Source organism: Filicampus tigris, chromosome 10 (genome assembly GCF_054856515.1).
Source record: "Filicampus tigris isolate MCC_2025a chromosome 10, RoL_Ftig_1.0, whole genome shotgun sequence".
In the NCBI taxonomy this organism is placed as follows: domain Eukaryota; kingdom Metazoa; phylum Chordata; class Actinopteri; order Syngnathiformes; family Syngnathidae; genus Filicampus; species Filicampus tigris.
In genome coordinates, this window is record NC_141226.1 from 15,627,592 (window position 1) to 15,644,813 (window position 17,222).

The 17,222-nt window shown below is 40.7% G+C and overlaps 2 protein-coding genes across 2 annotated transcripts; both read right to left on the reverse strand.

The window, feature by feature from the left end:
* Positions 1-538: 538 nt before the first annotated feature.
* LOC147141037 (3-keto-steroid reductase/17-beta-hydroxysteroid dehydrogenase 7-like) lies at positions 539-5,831 on the reverse strand. The gene is made up of 9 exons (XM_086042880.1): positions 5,663-5,831; positions 3,997-4,200; positions 3,813-3,905; positions 3,605-3,719; positions 2,860-3,054; positions 1,751-1,855; positions 1,618-1,674; positions 1,443-1,541; positions 539-966 (listed from the first exon to the last, which is right to left on the reverse strand). Exons 1-9 carry the CDS (start codon positions 5,695-5,697, stop codon positions 838-840), a joined length of 1,032 nt encoding a protein of 343 aa, XP_085899006.1. The 5' UTR covers positions 5,698-5,831; the 3' UTR covers positions 539-837.
* A 1,004-nt stretch (positions 5,832-6,835) lies between these two features.
* ddr2b (discoidin domain receptor tyrosine kinase 2b) lies at positions 6,836-17,020 on the reverse strand. The gene is made up of 17 exons (XM_086042878.1): positions 16,898-17,020; positions 15,431-15,537; positions 14,463-14,565; positions 14,107-14,344; positions 12,722-12,869; positions 12,522-12,624; positions 11,955-12,138; positions 11,635-11,875; positions 11,445-11,510; positions 10,997-11,133; positions 10,696-10,852; positions 9,514-9,734; positions 9,303-9,430; positions 9,014-9,232; positions 7,818-8,052; positions 7,415-7,564; positions 6,836-7,267 (listed from the first exon to the last, which is right to left on the reverse strand). The coding sequence occupies exons 2-17, from the start codon at positions 15,504-15,506 to the stop codon at positions 7,133-7,135; spliced, it is 2,541 nt and encodes an 846-aa protein (XP_085899004.1). The 5' UTR covers positions 15,507-15,537; positions 16,898-17,020; the 3' UTR covers positions 6,836-7,132.
* Between the last annotated feature and the right edge of the window lie 202 nt (positions 17,021-17,222).

Sequence of the window (17,222 nt, forward strand, 5' to 3'; positions counted from 1 at the left end):
ACAATTACAAAAAAAAGTCCTCCACTTTGAAAGTGCTGTAGCAGCTGTTCCCAAGATTAGGGGGGGATTCTGTAGTTTATAAAAAGCAGCAACGATGTGGTCAGCAGGCGCATGGTGAGTAACAGCCGGTGGAAACACATCTGTCTGTGCTCTGTGGAATCTGCTCCTTTGCTGAGCTACTGTGGTTCACAAAAGTGTTGTTGATTTAAATGAACATCAAGCTCACGTTTAAATCCGCAATCTATCTCTGGATGGTTCATTGCTTTTAGACTCACACAAGTAGCAATGGAAGACTAGCAATAAAACAAAAAACAAAAGCTTTTGGACATACCCAGATATTTTTTTTCTTCTAAGGTTTGCACTGGCCAAATGTCCATCCATCTATCAATTTTCGTCAGCACTTGTGCTCATTAGGATAATTGGTGGGCTGGAGCCTATAAACCAGCTAACGTTAGTTGTGTGACAGGGTACATTAATATTTAGTGTGATGCATGATGTCACTCAAAATGCACATAAGCGAAAACGTACGTCGTGTATATCTATTTCACACATGATTCACTTTATTGAACATGTCCAAACAGAAAATTGTACAAATTTCCATTACAGGCAAATAGTGTTGACCAAGGGTGGAAGATGTTTAGGACCACAAATGATCTGTTAACCTGCATTTAGGCTAGAGGCTAATTCCACAAATTAGCCAATAGCTGATTTAATGGCGCCATTGTTGTCTATTGTAGACTGGAACGAGATTCACAATTCAATGGTTATTTCCCGTAGTCTTCTTGTTTAAAATGAGGCAACCGTGACTCGAGTGCACGGTTGGTATCAGTTTTTCCATTACTTAGAACACACGTTTATGTCATTACACTGACGCCTATTTAGGTCATTGAGTCTTCTCCTGGTGTCTTTCTCCAATTGAAGTAGTTTCTCGTAAAGCACCTCACACATACTGTCGTCAATGTCCATCTGACAGAACACAAATACAGGCCGGGGATCGTTATATATACTGTACATAAAGCATTCTTTGAGGGAGTTAATGCTGTAATAGTGTTTGATCCTTTCAAATTGAAATTTCATTAGGGACACTTGCCACCTCTAATTAGAGTCAATATAGAGATAATGCTCAGTTTTCACTTTTCAGCCTTGTGACTGTAATAGTAGTGAGTTTAAAAACGTTTTTGTTACTCTTGAACACTGTCCCTTACTGAACAAATCAGAATCTATTCTAATGTTGGACTGACAACATGAACAGCACTTAGCATGCCAAACCACTACAAACCACCACAATGCTCAATACACTTAGAACGCTATTCAATCTGACAGTGTCAACCAACATTGAGCATTAATACATTTGTAAAAGCAACATTTTTGGCACAGTTCTCAAATTTCTCCTTGCAAATAAAGTGGACTATTAGTGCGATTGACGTCTGCGAGATACTTACTTGTTGTGGTTCTGTGTAGTTTGCTCCAAGTCCTGATGTTAAGCTGTGATATTTTGCCCTTGGGTCAAGAGACTCTGGTGTTTGAAGGAACAGCCAATGCTGCGGGAGTCCATATTATTGAAATATTTTACATTTTAGCAATCCTTTTGATGGGTTATTTGACGGTGTGACATACCAGTGACCCCGCTCCATTATATGGTGTAAGAGTAAACGTGTTGGTGAAGATCCTGATCTGCTCAAAACAGAAAACACCATGTGGCGCTTCCGAAAAAGGGTGGGGGGACCAGCAAAAATCACATGGCACTCACCAGCCACATGATTGGCATGATGAAATTCCAGAAAAAGGAGGGCAGGATACCATAAGTGAGATTGGTCATCACCAGTCCTGGACATATCACAGATGAGAAAAGCCCCTGGTGGAAAAGAAGAAAATGTTTAGACACAGAAAGACTCACACAAGTGAGTATGCTGTTACAGCAGCAACTGTTGTTACAGTTTCACTGGGTTTACTGGCACGATGTCCCAACCCTTACAGAACAGTATTTTAAATGCCGTAATCTCTCATGAATAATACGCAACATTTTTACCCCCCTAAAAAAAAAAAATCCATAATCCAGGGAGAGAATTGTACAAGGGTCTAGCGAAAAAACAATAATTCTTCACATTGTATAGAGTTTTACCAGTACCTAGGGGTTGTAAAAAAAACAAAAAAAAAAACAACATTTAATACATATTCAATGTCTAATGCTACGCATTTATATAATATAAAATGCATATAATAAAATAAGAAGTTCTTGTTAGTTCTTCTTGTTGCATTGTTACATTTCCTGTTTCGCGGTGCGGTAGCAGCAAATCAGCTAAATAAGATCTTATTTGTCTAATAACTCATTATTTACCTCGTTGGTGTACTTGTGAGCATTGAGCTAATGACACAAAAATAAATATACATGATCTGTGCTCATATCCTGCAGTTCTAATAGTCCGCGATGTTATGGATAAATTACCAACATCAGCATTGGCAACAGCCGTTCGCGGCATATATTATACGCACATATGAGCGTGTTGTTAGCTATTTGCATATTGTATATTGCATATATCTCCTTGTTAAGTAATGTGGGATGGTGTGGGATTTACGTTAAATTGGATGGATGGATATTTTGGCTTTCCATGTACGTTGCTAAATGTAACTATATTTACCGCCACTCGATAGTGGAATTACATGGTCTCTTCTTGAAGTTTTTGGGCAGCATATACACAGTGACATAATACACAACAAACACAAGCTTCACATAATTAAAAGTACTAAATACTACATGTATTATACTAGAGGCCCCCTTACACTCGTGAAATTATGGTATTTCAAAGCGCTTTCATGTGTGTGCAGTGATGTCCAAGGGATAAACGTGCAAAAACAAACCCGGCTGTTCTTGTGTCTGTTGAGGGCCACACTGAGCATGTCAGAGGCATACTTGGAAGAGCTGTAGGGCTCGGTCCCATTTTTGTGCTGGATGTCCTCAATGCTGAAGGCAGAACGGCGGGCGTTACTTGAAGAGGTCCACACGACACGTGACGCGTGACCCGCGTCGCACAACAGAGGCTCCAGCTCTCTGACCTTGCACAGAAACAGAAACAGAGATCCTGACGCCAACTATTTGGGCGCGTTGATGTCCCTGTGACTGTCATATCTTATGCTACCCAAGTCCAGAGACTAGGTTCAACGTGTACTCCCTGGTCACAATATCAGGAATAAGAGTTAATCCCCTCATTTTTAGCCATCGCTGGGGGCGGCCATTTCGTCACTTCTGTCGACTGAAAATGACATCACAGTTGCTGAGCAACTCAGTTCAGGTAACGACCAATGACAGCTCACCTGTTTTCTGAAGCTGAGCCATGATTGGTCGTTATCTGTGCCCTGAGCAACTGTGACGTCTTTTTCAGTCAATAGAAGTGACAAAATGGCTGCCCCCTGAGATAGCTAGATTTTGCTGCTTAACTCATATTCCGCAAATGCAATATTAATCATATTGCCTGGTTTTAACTAGTGGGCATGCATTGAACATATTCTTGAAAACAATATCTTTAGGTTGACTCTGTCTTCAAGCACATGCTGTACCTAATAAAGTGTACGATCAAATGATCTTATTATTTGGTTGGGTGTGTACCAGGAGAAAATGACCAAACAGGTTTGTGGCGAAAACTTCCTGCAGACCGTCAGAGTTGAGGCGATCCTGCTGTGTTAAAAGACCCTCTGCTGTTGCAAACATGTTGATGGCGTTTCTGTTGAAGGGACACATTACATCAGTACACAGATTGTCAAAAGTTGCTTTTTAGCATTAACAAAATAAAATTAGTAATAAATTGGACTTTTACCTTGAGAACAAACCTTTGAAAAAAGCTTTTAGATCCACTTGAGGATTGGGCATTATTCCTGCATTTAGATACAAAAAGTCAATTCTTTTGTACCTGCAGGGGGAAAAAAAAAAAAATCTTAATCTATGTGTGTCAAACAAGGTCCAGTATGTGCCATGTCAGTGTCACTAAGCAATGTATCAACCTGGCTTTGAGTTCTTGGGCAGCAGCGAGCACTGATTGCACAGAACCCACATCGAGCTGCAGTAAGTCCACACGGGCCTCGGCGTGAGACGCCAAGAGGGCAGAGCGGGCAGCCTCGGCCCGCTGCATGTTTCTGCATGCCAGGCACAAATGGAGCTGGATGTGCTCAGCCAAAAGCCTTTCACACAAGGCAAGACCAATACCACTACAACAAGAAGACACATGGCAAAGATAGATATAAAAAAAAATGCAGATACTGTTGATGACACTGGTGAGCAGTGCTTTTGGTACCCGGGCCATCGTATTGTAATGAACCACTACTGGGTTTGAATGAACGCGCACGACGGGTGACTGGTATCCTTATTATGTTTTATTATATTATGTTATGGTTACATTGGCCAGTAGGGTAGAACGATTTTAGGCAAAGATGGAATAGTGTTTTTCTGACAGATATTGCGAATTCTATTCCACTCATGATTTTCTTCAAATCAAGCTTAAGTGCAATATTCAATACAATACATTTACAAACATGATGGAAAATGACATCATACTACTTCAAAAAAAATAAGGTATGTGAAAAAAACAAAAACATATTTTAGTTTGAAACAAAACTGCTTCAAACAGTGTCTGAGGGCTTAGCGATATGGCCTGAAATTCATGTCATGGTATTAATTGAATCCCTTCACAGTAATGGTCAGTGTAAAAGTGTAAAAATCACAATTTAAGTAATTCTGAATGGATTCATTTAATGTGAAATGTAAATATTTCCTATTTAGCAAATAAAAAACATTAGCACTAAATTGATTTGAAAAAATAAAGTAATTTTGTGTAGAACTCAAAACGTGGCACTCTGTAGTGCAAAATAGTACAAATAAAACCAAAGGACACTGCTGATATTATAAATATCCTTCATATATTTTTGACCACGAGTTCCTCGGCTGCCGTCACCCATAGGCGTGTTCCGATGTTGGAGCGTGTGCTAATGTAGCTGTCGTCTTATTTTATCACTAGATACTGATTAATTGTAATTAGCTGCTTGTTCTTCGCCCTAACGTGGTTCTAATCAAACTTCTGCGTTGTATGAGATCGCAATTTCAATCCCAAAACGATCAGCCCTACTGGCCAGCACTACTGATTCTGAAGATCGTGGCCAAATTATATTGACATGGCAGCACATATTAGAATTTAGGTTAAATGTAGGCCAGTGCTTCTGATAGTGCATAGGTTAGCAGAGGATGCCTTGCTGGCCCTGGCATCTTCCGACAGGTTGTTGACTACCATTATTTTTAAATGACAAGAACCAACCACTCTGCCATAGATCAGGCTCTGTTACCAACTGCAGAAGAAAGCCTATATAGCTAACGTGATCACTGTAGGCAGAAATATTTTCAGTTTGAGGGGCGTTCTTCAATGTTTATCCATAAAAGAATGTGCTCGTTTGCCATAAAGATACTGTTTTGTTAGGCATGTTATTATCGTATCGTGGATTGCGTTTATACATACCTTACGCAAAACAAATGTTGACGTTTTAGATGACTATCACTCGTTTAGAGAAGCTTATTCCACCTCGATGAGCAGGGTAGGCTACAATGTTTGGTATTGATCACGCACAATCACGTACCTTCGATATGGAAATGAGATAACGTGTTCGTGTATGATGAACGTACCTGTTCGCGCCGGTTACAATGACAACTTTCTCCATGTCTGACTGTGATTTGTTTCCGTTAGATTGACAAATCTGACACCAGTTTACCAATGAATGAGACGGACAGAATCCGCTTGAGGGGGAGGTACAGTTCCCATGGTGTCATGGTTCGATTCCGGTGTAAACAAAAGAGCCAATCCACGTGCACCAAGCGATAACGTGGTGCGAAAGGCTGGCCAATCAGCTTCCAACTACGACGAGCGACGAGAGCCAAAATAGAATACATTGCGCAACACACGCAAAAGTCGATCATTACTCAAAATTGGGATGAATGAGCAATTTAATTAATTCATTTCATTCATGAATTTTGAGATTGGCTGTTGGCCTATCACAATTAGACTAGAGACGGTCAAGCTCTAAAGTATTCATATGGGGTATGAATAATTTCGGGTTTGATTGTATGTAAGGCGTTGTTGCGCTCCATGGGAGCAAATTAATCCGTACTATCACTACAAGTACCTTTGGTGTCCACATCAGTATCAGTCAGTCGTCCCAAAAATGCAGCAGAATAACTAAACTTTTATTCTAAGTGACTAAATGTTTGCACAAGCACACATAAAACGCACACTGGCACATTGGTAAGTCTCTTAAGTTGTTTCGTCTGAATGAATGTAAAATCGAATAAACCCTGTGCGTTGACCAAAATTTAACAAACAAATCTGAGAGAACCATTATTTGCAGTGCTTTACAGATCATATGCTGTCAAAATTAAAAAGCTTTTCCATGTTCTTAGTCATTGGATTCTATAACCACTTTATTAAACATACAGAATGTATAACCCGCACCTTTTAAGAATGTTGATTCCTGTGTGAAATAGACAGACTGACGAACTAAAACAACTATTTTATTGTCGTTCAGTAGATTAAGCAAGTCAAAATGTCCCAAAGGGTCACGTGAGTGTGTTTTATTGTGACCAAATTAACATTTTTTATACTTTATTTATTTAAGTAACAAATGTTAAAACATTTTGTTGCTAGGTGTTCCGATCTTATCAGAATTATAAAGCCAACATTGAAATGCTGATTAAAAAGGCCTCACAACTATGCTTACCTTTACTAAATAAAATAAAATGACACATTATGAATGTGTTATACAGAATATATGATTTATGAAAATGCATTATAAAAGCCTGCACAAATATGTTTCAAACCCCATAATAGTAACTCTAACCTATAAATGGACACCAAATAGGCAGTACAAAATAATAAATACATTGAGTAATTCAATATGAGACTAGTAGTACTACATAGAAAGGTATATTCAGTTGCACTCTGCACATTTACTATATACAGTCCCTTTGTCGCAAACTAGTTTAAAACAACTGGATAACATTTGCAGGGTTGGTTGTGTGTGACTCGACATTTACGCAGAACGATTTCTGACTAGGCAGGTTGTGTTTAGCGGACAGAAACGATTGCATGTGTCCCGTGTATTACGCCAGGTGCTCCACCAGCTGACTGTGTATGTCCTGAAAGCTGGGCCTCTGTTTGGCATTTCTCCTCCAGCAACACAGCATCAGGTCATGATACACGCCATCGGGACAACAAGGTGGCTGGGGCAGGTAGACCTGGAAATATGGAAACATTATTGTCAGCGAAAACAAATCGCATACAGTCTTTATGATCAAGCTTATATTTCTCTCACATAAAAAGCAGTGTTGCCACAGTTACCATATAAGTATGGATAGCAATCTTCTGTCAGGTGTGCCGCTCACCTGTTTGCCCTGATCCCTGAAGAACTCGCCTGTGTTTTCAATGACCTGCTCATCAGAGAGGTGGGCGTAAGGCTGCTTCTTGCAAAGAGTCAAAATCTCCCACAAAGTCACCCCGAACGCCCACACGTCACTAGCCATGGTGAATTTACCCTGGAAATCACATACGCAAACATAATACATTGAATCAAGAATATATAGAGAGTATTGTTTTTTTTTTTTTGCTTCCTCATTTCCAGGTTGTGCTATTGTGACCACTGGCCTGATTGACTTGTCTCTAATACTATTAGAGGAAGTCCCAAATAGAAGTCAGGTAAAAGGGGAGAGGTTTTGAAATGTTTTTATTATCTGGAGTTGCACGGAGTCACTTTTGTTTTATTTAGACTGTTTCCTCAGAGGCACTCACCAGCAGAATGCTTTCCCAAGACATCCAGCGGATTGGCAGTACAGCTCGGCCCTGGATCCGATAGTAGTCCCCGCGGTACAGGTTGCGGCTCATGCCGAAATCGGCGATCTTTATGGTGTAGTTCTTCCCCACCAAACAGTTCCGTGTGGCCAGGTCACGATGGACAAAGTTGAGAGAGTTCAAGTACTTCATACCAGAGGCGATCTGCACAGCCATGTCTATCAGTTTGCTGTAGCTGAAGAGCAAAAGTCAGGAAGAGAATATCAGTCATGGAATACCGTATGTGCATGGAATCGATGTTTTCAAGTTGTCTCTGATGCATTTCTCTGCACTCTAGAGGTGCAACGATTAAATCGACAACTAATCAAATTAATCAATATAATTTTTGGATGATCGATTAATTGCTTCGATACCCTTTTCAATGAAATATTTTCCAAATCCTTAGAGTTTCAGGCTGCTTGTCGATACTAATTATTCTCCGATTACAGTTGTCATCCATGATTAGCAGACGGAATATCTTTGTGTTGACTCAAAATAAAATATTTGCTTTCATGTTGAAAAACAATCAACATTCTTTCCTATTTTCTGACATGTTACATACCAAACCAGTAACTGGTTGTAACACACAAATTATTTTTGAAGTGTTCTGTAATGTTAATTTGAAATAATGTCCTGTTTTTGAATAAAGGGATGGCATTTAAATATTTTTTTTATCCGATTCATCGATTAATCAACAAAATAATTGACAGATTAGTTAATTATCAAAAACAATCGTTAGTTTCAGCCCTATGTAAAGCTGTACATTAAAGGAATGCTCATGAAATGCTTTTTTCACCCTATACCTAGTATGATTAAGGTATTTTACAGCATTCCTATAATATTTTTTTCTCTCCAAAATCTTGATTTTGTATTGTTTGTTCTTTTAGTAATTTCAGCAAACTACTTTTCATGTCTCTACTTTGCTTTCAAATGTCTTAAATTCTTCTGTTTTTTTTAAAGTGTCTTGAATGAATTTGCCCTTGAATATTGTATTTTGCCTTTAAATGTTTTGTATTGGGATATAAACAGTCTGACTCAAAACATTTCTCACCAATACAAACTAATGTTAACCTTACAACTTCAATCAAAAGAACAATTTTTGATACAGCACTGAAGTGTCTGCTTGCCGAATAAACATGAAAGGATGTTACATCTACCTGACCGTCCTCTTGTCGTCTTTCTCCTCCTGTCCTGCCACACAGTCCACATCATCCTCCTTTAGTCTGAGATGGCAAAGGAACTGGTTGAGGTCTCCGTTCTCCATGTACTCAGTGATCATACAAAGAGGGTCTGTGTCCACGCATACAGCCAGCAGACGGACAATGTTGGGGTCCATCAGGCGAGACATGATTCGGATCTCCTCCAGGAAATCGTTCCTAGGTGTGGCGCGATTGATTTATTTTTTTTAAAGTAAATTCAGCACAACATTTTTTTCAGTGTAGTTACCTTGCATTCTTGTTGGCATCTTCTCGCAGGGTTTTAACAGCTACTAGTAGGGGTGCTTGGTTAGTCCCCTCTCCAGATGAGTCGTCATCTAAAAAGGCCTGCATGCCTTCTGCTTCACACAAGTGCACCTAAATTAAAAAAAAAAAAAAAAAAATTAAATGAATGTCACTGCATTTCCAGCCATCCAAAACACAAATAGGCACAGAGCTACCTCTCCAAACTGCCCCTCTCCTAGTTTCTCTTTGAATGTGAGTTTGTCTCTGGGGAACCCTCTCATGGTTGGATCTACGCCAGCAGAGTTATTGAGGTTGGCAGCTGTGATGGAGCGACTGTTGCAGTCTGACCCCTGCAGGCTGATAATGTCGGCCTCTGCGTAGTGGGGGGCGCCATCTGAACCACCGGCTGCAAGAGCGCGGTAGGAGCTGCTCGGTCCTAATGCGGAAGACACATGCAAGGGATCATTGCAGTGAATGGTAGAAGGGCAGAACAGAATGGATTATGCGACGAGGGTTGCAAACTTGCGGGAATTTTCAAAGTTGGAAAGTTTGAATGAATTATTAGGTTTTTTTAATGACAAAAGAAAAATGTTTATATTTATGCCTGAATGTGAAGCACACTCAACATGCTAGGTTGTTTTCCTTACCCGCTCACTTGATGGCTACAGATTTTGGGCGGATTGCTTATTTTTACCAAAGTTTGGGTTAACCATTTTGACCCAGCAGATTGCGTTAAAGACCGGGCGCGTTTTGTTGTGTACTGAAGCTAAAGTTAAATTTAATGGAACATTCTTAATCAACGGTGGTGGCGGCTGGGAACCGCTGAATTTGGACATTTGGATTGGGGTTCAGATGGCCCACCTATGTGAAATGACGTCAAAAAGGGCATCTGATGTGAAAACTGCGCCAAACATCACAAGAGTGACTTGTTGTGGCAACCCCCAGCAGTGGAAAGCTGCTTTTTCTTTGAAAATGTTGGTAATAAAATTAGTATTATTGGTATATTAGTTATATTATATTAGTATATTATATGTTCTTATTATTATTATTAGTAGTAGTAGTAGTAGTATTTTTTTTTTAACGACAGCTATAATGATTACCCGATAAACTATTTCTTGGTAACTATACATCATCATCATAGTTTTGACATCTTATTCGATCAAAATCTTGAAAACAACGAAACTGGGTTAGCGATTTCACCCAATTTGGGTTATTATTAACCCAGAAGTTTTAAGACTGTACCTTTCCATTAAATTGACCTCAATTCCCATGGAAACTTTCCAATTTGGAATATTTTCAAAATTCCCCATCCCAACTTCCCGTGTAAATTCACTGGAAACCATCCAATGATTTAGCGCAAATGTTTCATTCCTTTGCAACACTGTATGTGATCTCACCCAGGTGTTCCGTGAAATGTGCAAACTCGGGCAGTCTCCGGATGAGGCGGGAAGGCTCCTGGTAGTCGGAGCAAAGGGGGAAGATCCTCTCATAGGTGGAGTTGGAGGTGGAGAGAGAGGAGGACAGAGAGGCGTGCTGGAAGGAAAAGGCCTGAGTCTGAACCGCAAGACGTGCTGTGAGTTCCTCGTCTAGAATTCGCCGTGATGCCTTTAGTGTTAAAGCAGATAATAGTTACCACTTTTGCTTATTAGCAATGCATATATATGCAAAATAATTGCACTTAAATGACTGTTTTCGCACCTTTTCAAGCATTTTTTGCCACACCTGCCGCCAGAAGATGATAACTATGATGGTCAAAAGGATAGCGATAATGGCCACCAAGCAGCCAATCAGAATCCTTGTATTGCTGTCATCCACTTTGTGGGTTGGATCTTCCCCTAAATAAGATGGGAAATGAGACTTCAATTACTCTAGCACAACTTTAATAGATAGTGTACACAGTTGAAGGTTTACATTTGGATGTTTGGAGATGTATGAAAGGCTACCAGCAGAGGGCGTTGTGTGATTACACAGAAAACGAGCTAATCTGTTTATGCGTCTTTATGCAATTAGCTGCCCCTGGAGATTAAATCAAGCATGGTAAACCGCATCGAGATGGTACTATTTAAGCAATGACCTCTAGGGTTTTGTCAACAAACATAGTCAGTAAACATCTGCTATTGTCTGTCGGGCCCTAATCAAACCTAACCTGGCAACGTGTTAGTTGGGTGTCCATGTTTTCGGGGAGCCAAAGTTGTGTTGTACACCGCTGAGCCTGACGGTGGGGGAAGGGAAGGAGGAAGATAAATATGGAGGTGACAGCATGCGATCAACAAAATAAAATAGGAATGGACAGAAACACTGCATGGGAGAAAGACGACTTGAATAAGATATTGCACCTGACTGGAAGGCAACTTCACTGAACAGCATCCAGAGGTCGCTGAAGTGAAAACGGCATTTGATGGCAATGGCGGTACGGTCCCCGAGGGGCACGGTGACAAAACGGGCACTTTGGCTCACGTAGTCCACAGGTGGCCTGAAGGTCACCGGGTCAGATTCCCAGTTTGAGCCAGACCGGAAATAACAGGCGGCCTGCCTGAACATCCGGACCCCTCGACTGAACATATTATTACAGTGAACCTGTGGACGACAAGTTGGAACTATGAAGCGAAATGATTTTTTATCTGACAAACTCCAATGGTATATTTTGTCTTGTCACCTTCAGTGAAGTGAAGTTTCGGATGTGGTCGAACTCAAAAGTCATTTCCACGTAACCTTTGGGGGAGCTCCTGTTGCTCCAGCCCACGTAGTCGTACCCCGGCCACATACCGTAGATGTGACTATGGAGAAAATCATCCAGACCCCAAGTTCCATCCGTCAGCTGGCCCAGACCCTTTTTCATTCTTGGAGGGAGATTGATTAGATAAATAAATATTTAAAAATATCTGCAGTATCTCACAAAAGGAGAGTCAACTCAACACAGCAATTATTGCGCCTAAACCGTTTGCAACAAAAGTGAGTAAACCCTTGAGTGAAAACGCAATACGCAATGATGTTTGGCGCAAAAGCATAATTTGATCTACACATTCAAAATGTGCTGTGCACCTGGAATGAAAAAACCTTTCAAGACATCATTTCCGAGATGAATTTTATCAACCCGATTTTAATCGAATCGATTAATCGGGGCGAATCGATTTTAAATCGATTTTCGATTAATCGCCACATCCCTACTTATGAGGTGTCGCTCAAGACTTTCGTCGAAGTGGTGTGTGTCGAATGTCCTCACTTTTCAGCTGATGCGCCGTCATACACAGAGTCATTGAAGTAGACATCCAGGCCTCGATGGACCATTTGGTGCCCCTCCGGGATGTTGTAAGACATCAGACCATCTAAAAGCAAAACAGAGATTGCGTAACGATTGGCAATTGCGCAGTTGTATTCATCAAAATGGAAAATGCACATTGGGAGTAAACGCTTATGACTAACCAAGCCATTCGCAGCCATAGAGCTCAACTCTCATACACACTATCAAAGAGTGGTCAGTCACTGGCATGAAGCGCACGTATCGAGCGATAATGGGAGGCTCCAGATCCTTCAGCACCACATCATACGCATTCCTGTTTCCCTCAATGACCTAGTGGAGGAGAGGCACATTAAGACTTAACACAATTCAGGTGGAATTGAGTGTTGATTCCTGGCTAATCAACAGGAGAGGCATGCGACCTACAAAGCAGAAGCATAATGCTGCGGTCAGACTGAGCACGAGCTGAGCGTTTCTGGTGACGTTTCCATATATGGTCAATGCAGAATCAGTCTGCCTGCGCCTGTATCAAGTTCATCAAAATCACTTTAAACCTGCGCCACAACTTAGACCTGCTTTTAAGCTGTGTTAAACTCTAGTCTACTTTCTGTCACCAAATTGTCAGGTGCGCCAGGGACGCAAAACGCCCTCGCTCCACGCGGTCTGCCAAACACCCAAAACACGGTAAACTACAGTTGCTCCAGCCCAAAAGCAAAGATGCGGCGGTTTTTATGCCAAGTGTACATGCGCCTGTCTATGAAAATAGGGCCCTGCCTTTTTAATGTCATTTTTTTGCAGTTGTGGTTTTTAGTGGTACACTCTAAAAACAGTTGGGTTAAAAATAACACAATTTTGGTCAAAAATGGACCAATCCACTACTTGGGTCAATTTGACCCAACTTTCTGGGTTGTTTATGCAGAAAAAACCCCAAAGAATGGTGGGTAGTCTTGTACAAAAAAACCCCTAAAATTGGACTGTTTTGTACAAAACAACGCAAGAAAGTGGGCCAAATTGACCCAATTAGTGGATCGGTCCATTTTTGATCCAAAATTGTATTATTTTTAACCCAACTGTTTTTAGAGTGTAGCGCCACTATATTTAACAATTTCTTTTCACAATGAAGCTGTAGACTACAATGTACGCAAGTAACTAAAACATTACAATACATCTCTGTGTATAATGCAGAGTACCGATGTTCTTATTTTGACAAAATCATAAACTAATACCGCATATCATTAGTACCCACCAAGGGTTGTAAAATTCTCTAAATTCTTGGATATACGCTCACTAAAAACAGTTGGGCTGAAAATAAAACAATTGGGGGTCAAAAATGGACCGATCCACTAATTGGGTCAACTTGACACACCTTCTTGCATTGTTTTGTACAAAACCACCAATTGTATTATTTTCTGCAAACAGAACCCAGAAAGTTGGGTCAAATTGACCCAAGTAGTTGCTCGGTCCATTTTTGACCCCAAATTGTGTTATTTTTTACCCAATTGCTTTTAGAGTGAAACATACTAAAGCTAACGCTAAACCAATGCAAAAAAATGACACCTGAGGTGCTCACCTGTTGCCCCTTCCGATCACTCCAGCCCACCCAACTTCCGCCATCACGGCTGTACTTGATCCTGTATCGCTGGGCAAATTCATTCCCCATGCCATCAGCGTGACGCCCTTGTGTGCCCACCAGCGTGATGAAATGCAGCGAGCGTAGGTCCACCTGCAGATATTCTTTAAGGCCGTCAGATTCGGACGAAACGTCGGGGCACCAGGCACCATCTCCGTCCCCATTGTCAAAATCAAGTCTGCATCGGATCAAGACAATCAACGTTGGGTAAGACCGAGAACAAAAATGGCGGCTACAAAAGCAAGCATGCTTTCCGTATTGAAAATAACACCGAGATCAACCAAACAAGAACATGCCTCCCAAATTTTGCAGCAGTGGACTCGGACCACTGACTGGAAGCCGAGATGTCTTCATCCTGGATCTGCCCACCGGTCATACCCAGAGGATAGCGACACATTTCTACAAACACACAAGGCATCCTTGATACATGAACACATTCGCATACCATATGGATTTGTATACAGTCTGTGTATTTACAAGTGAAGTGTGGAGGTGAGCTGTGTGTGTGTGTTTTTTTTTTTTTTGCCAGTCCCCTTCCCGCTGCCCCGCAAGGCCTCTCGAGTGAAACAGAGCCGCCACTGTCTAAGTGCCAGTCTCAGGAGGCTTGCTCTTCAGTGTTGATTCTTTTTTTCCACCACATCCACGTGAGCTACATGTTTGCCTTTGTATTGTCAAGCTTTTAACTTCAATGCTAATTCGAACAAAATCAGAAATATCCAAATGTCACAGCGTTCTCTACCCGTGCTGGTTGCTACCTGGTGATTAAAGTCAAGCTGTCGATGTTACTGGCTTTCCCACTAAAATGTCTGTTATATTTGAGCAGCAGGACAAATCCGCCTTATGCTGCGAAAGTATTCAAAGTGGGGAGAGTGTGTAGCTGTGTGCGCTGCCCACGACTACGCCTAAAAACCGCTCGTGAAAGGTCTGCCTGTTCGGACGATATTTGCTGTCTTACATCGGGTAAACCACACACACACACACACGCACACGCTAGTCTGCACTTTAAGCCCACCCACCTGATATTGCTTTCTTTATCCATCCTGCCATTATATCTCTATATGCCAAGGTTATTTTTACCTCACACGTGCCTCATCTACACTGGGCGGTTTGATCACTTGCACATAAGAATGCTAGCAAGCCTATGACTTTTACAACATATCGATGCCCCATTCTGGTGAAAGGTACTTCTTGTATATGTCACCAAAACACACGCACGAACAGAAACACACACAGAGATACGTTACAGAGCAAGATGAATATCTACCTGGGTTAACTTGACAGCGTACTGCGGCAGCCAGCAGGATAAAGGCAACATGGCGTGCGGCCTCTTTCCCCGCCATGAGCTTTGCTACTTCCCAAGGGGCTGCACACCTGCATCAACGCACAACAATGTGGAGAAAATCCAAACAAACACAACAATCAGGCGTACGGTCTGTCTTCTCTGAGGATATGTCACTTTGCTGTTAAACAGCCTCCAAAATAAGATTTGATTGTAGACGCAAACACATGTAACACACACACACGCACACCTATGCACATGTACACGCACACACTATCCTCTTTGTAATCATCTTCTGTCTCACGTCAGTACTTGAAGTGATCAATGCCTTTAACGCACCCCAAAAGTGCAGATTTTGGTCTTTCGAGGCAAGGCAAGGCAAGGCAACTTTATTTATTTAGCACATTTCATATACGCAAGGCAACTCAATGCGCTTGACACAACCAAAAGCACAACACCTACAAGCAAAGAGGAAACAAAAGTTAGCACGTTAAAATGACTAAAAGAACACAAGATTTAAATACGTTTAAAAGCAAAAGAAAATTAAAAGTAGCGTTCTGACATTACGAAAGGACTGTTTACTAAAATACTTAAATCCATTGTAAAAATGCGTTAATCAAAGGAATATGAAAAAAAGAATAGTTCATAGTTCTGTTGGCAACTTATTTCATTTGCGTGCAGCATTACAGCTAAACGTCGCATTAGAGGGCGCTTCAATTGCAATTTCATTGTTAGCAATTTTTTTAAAGATATTTTTAATCAGACATGCAAGTAAACTTTTTTTTTTTCATTGATTCCGAACCTGCCCTTGGAACGTATCACCTGAAAAAAGTGAGGGAACACTGTGATAATAATAATAATAATAATAATAATAATAATAATAATAATAATAATATAGTAATGCATCTAGTAATATTTATGAATTAAGGATTAGGTCCATCAACAGGTGGATTTTTTTTCTCAAATGTCATAGCTATAAATTACAACGTATGTTAAAATCTGTATTATGCAAGCTTTTCTAGGTCAAACTTAAAATAAAAAAAATATAATAAAAAAATCAATAATAACAATAAAAAAATAAAAAAATAATATCTAAAAAAAAAAAAATCTCGTGCTGGAAAAAAAAGTTGGGACATTTTTTAAGTCAGTGTCAACAATACGTTTAGGGACGCATAGAGCCATCTGTGATGCAAATTTGCTGTTGACCACTGTTATTAGTTCCATCTCATGAATACACTGAAGAGAATCAAAAAACATGATAACATCCCAATGTAACGATTGGCTTATCTGGCCTTCTGTGAATGCATTTCCTCTCACGTGTTTCCCTGCATGATGCAATTCAGTGCACACGCACCGTTTCTCGATGCAAAGATGCAAGCCAACGTAAACTTTAAAAATCGGCATGGCTCCTGGTACGAAGAGAATGGTCTGCAAAATATCGATTTGACTTACTTGTGATTTTCTTTGCTATTAGGAGGCCATCAGTCTCGGCAAATAGTCCTCATCTTCTACTCGCTGGACTTTTCTGGACTTTATGGGAGTGGAAAGAAGAGGGAGAAAGAGAGCGAGGGAGAGGAAACGGAGGCTGATGGAAAGAAACAGAGAAAATAACACACTTTGGGGTTTTGAGGGGGAGGCTAACCTCCCAGAATTCCACCTGATTCACAAACGGTTGAAATTATGGTCTGCAGAGGCAGCGAACTCTTTCTGCCACCCACCAAGCGCATCTGAATTATGAAGTAAGAATACATTATTTTAGGACTCTCAATATTACAGT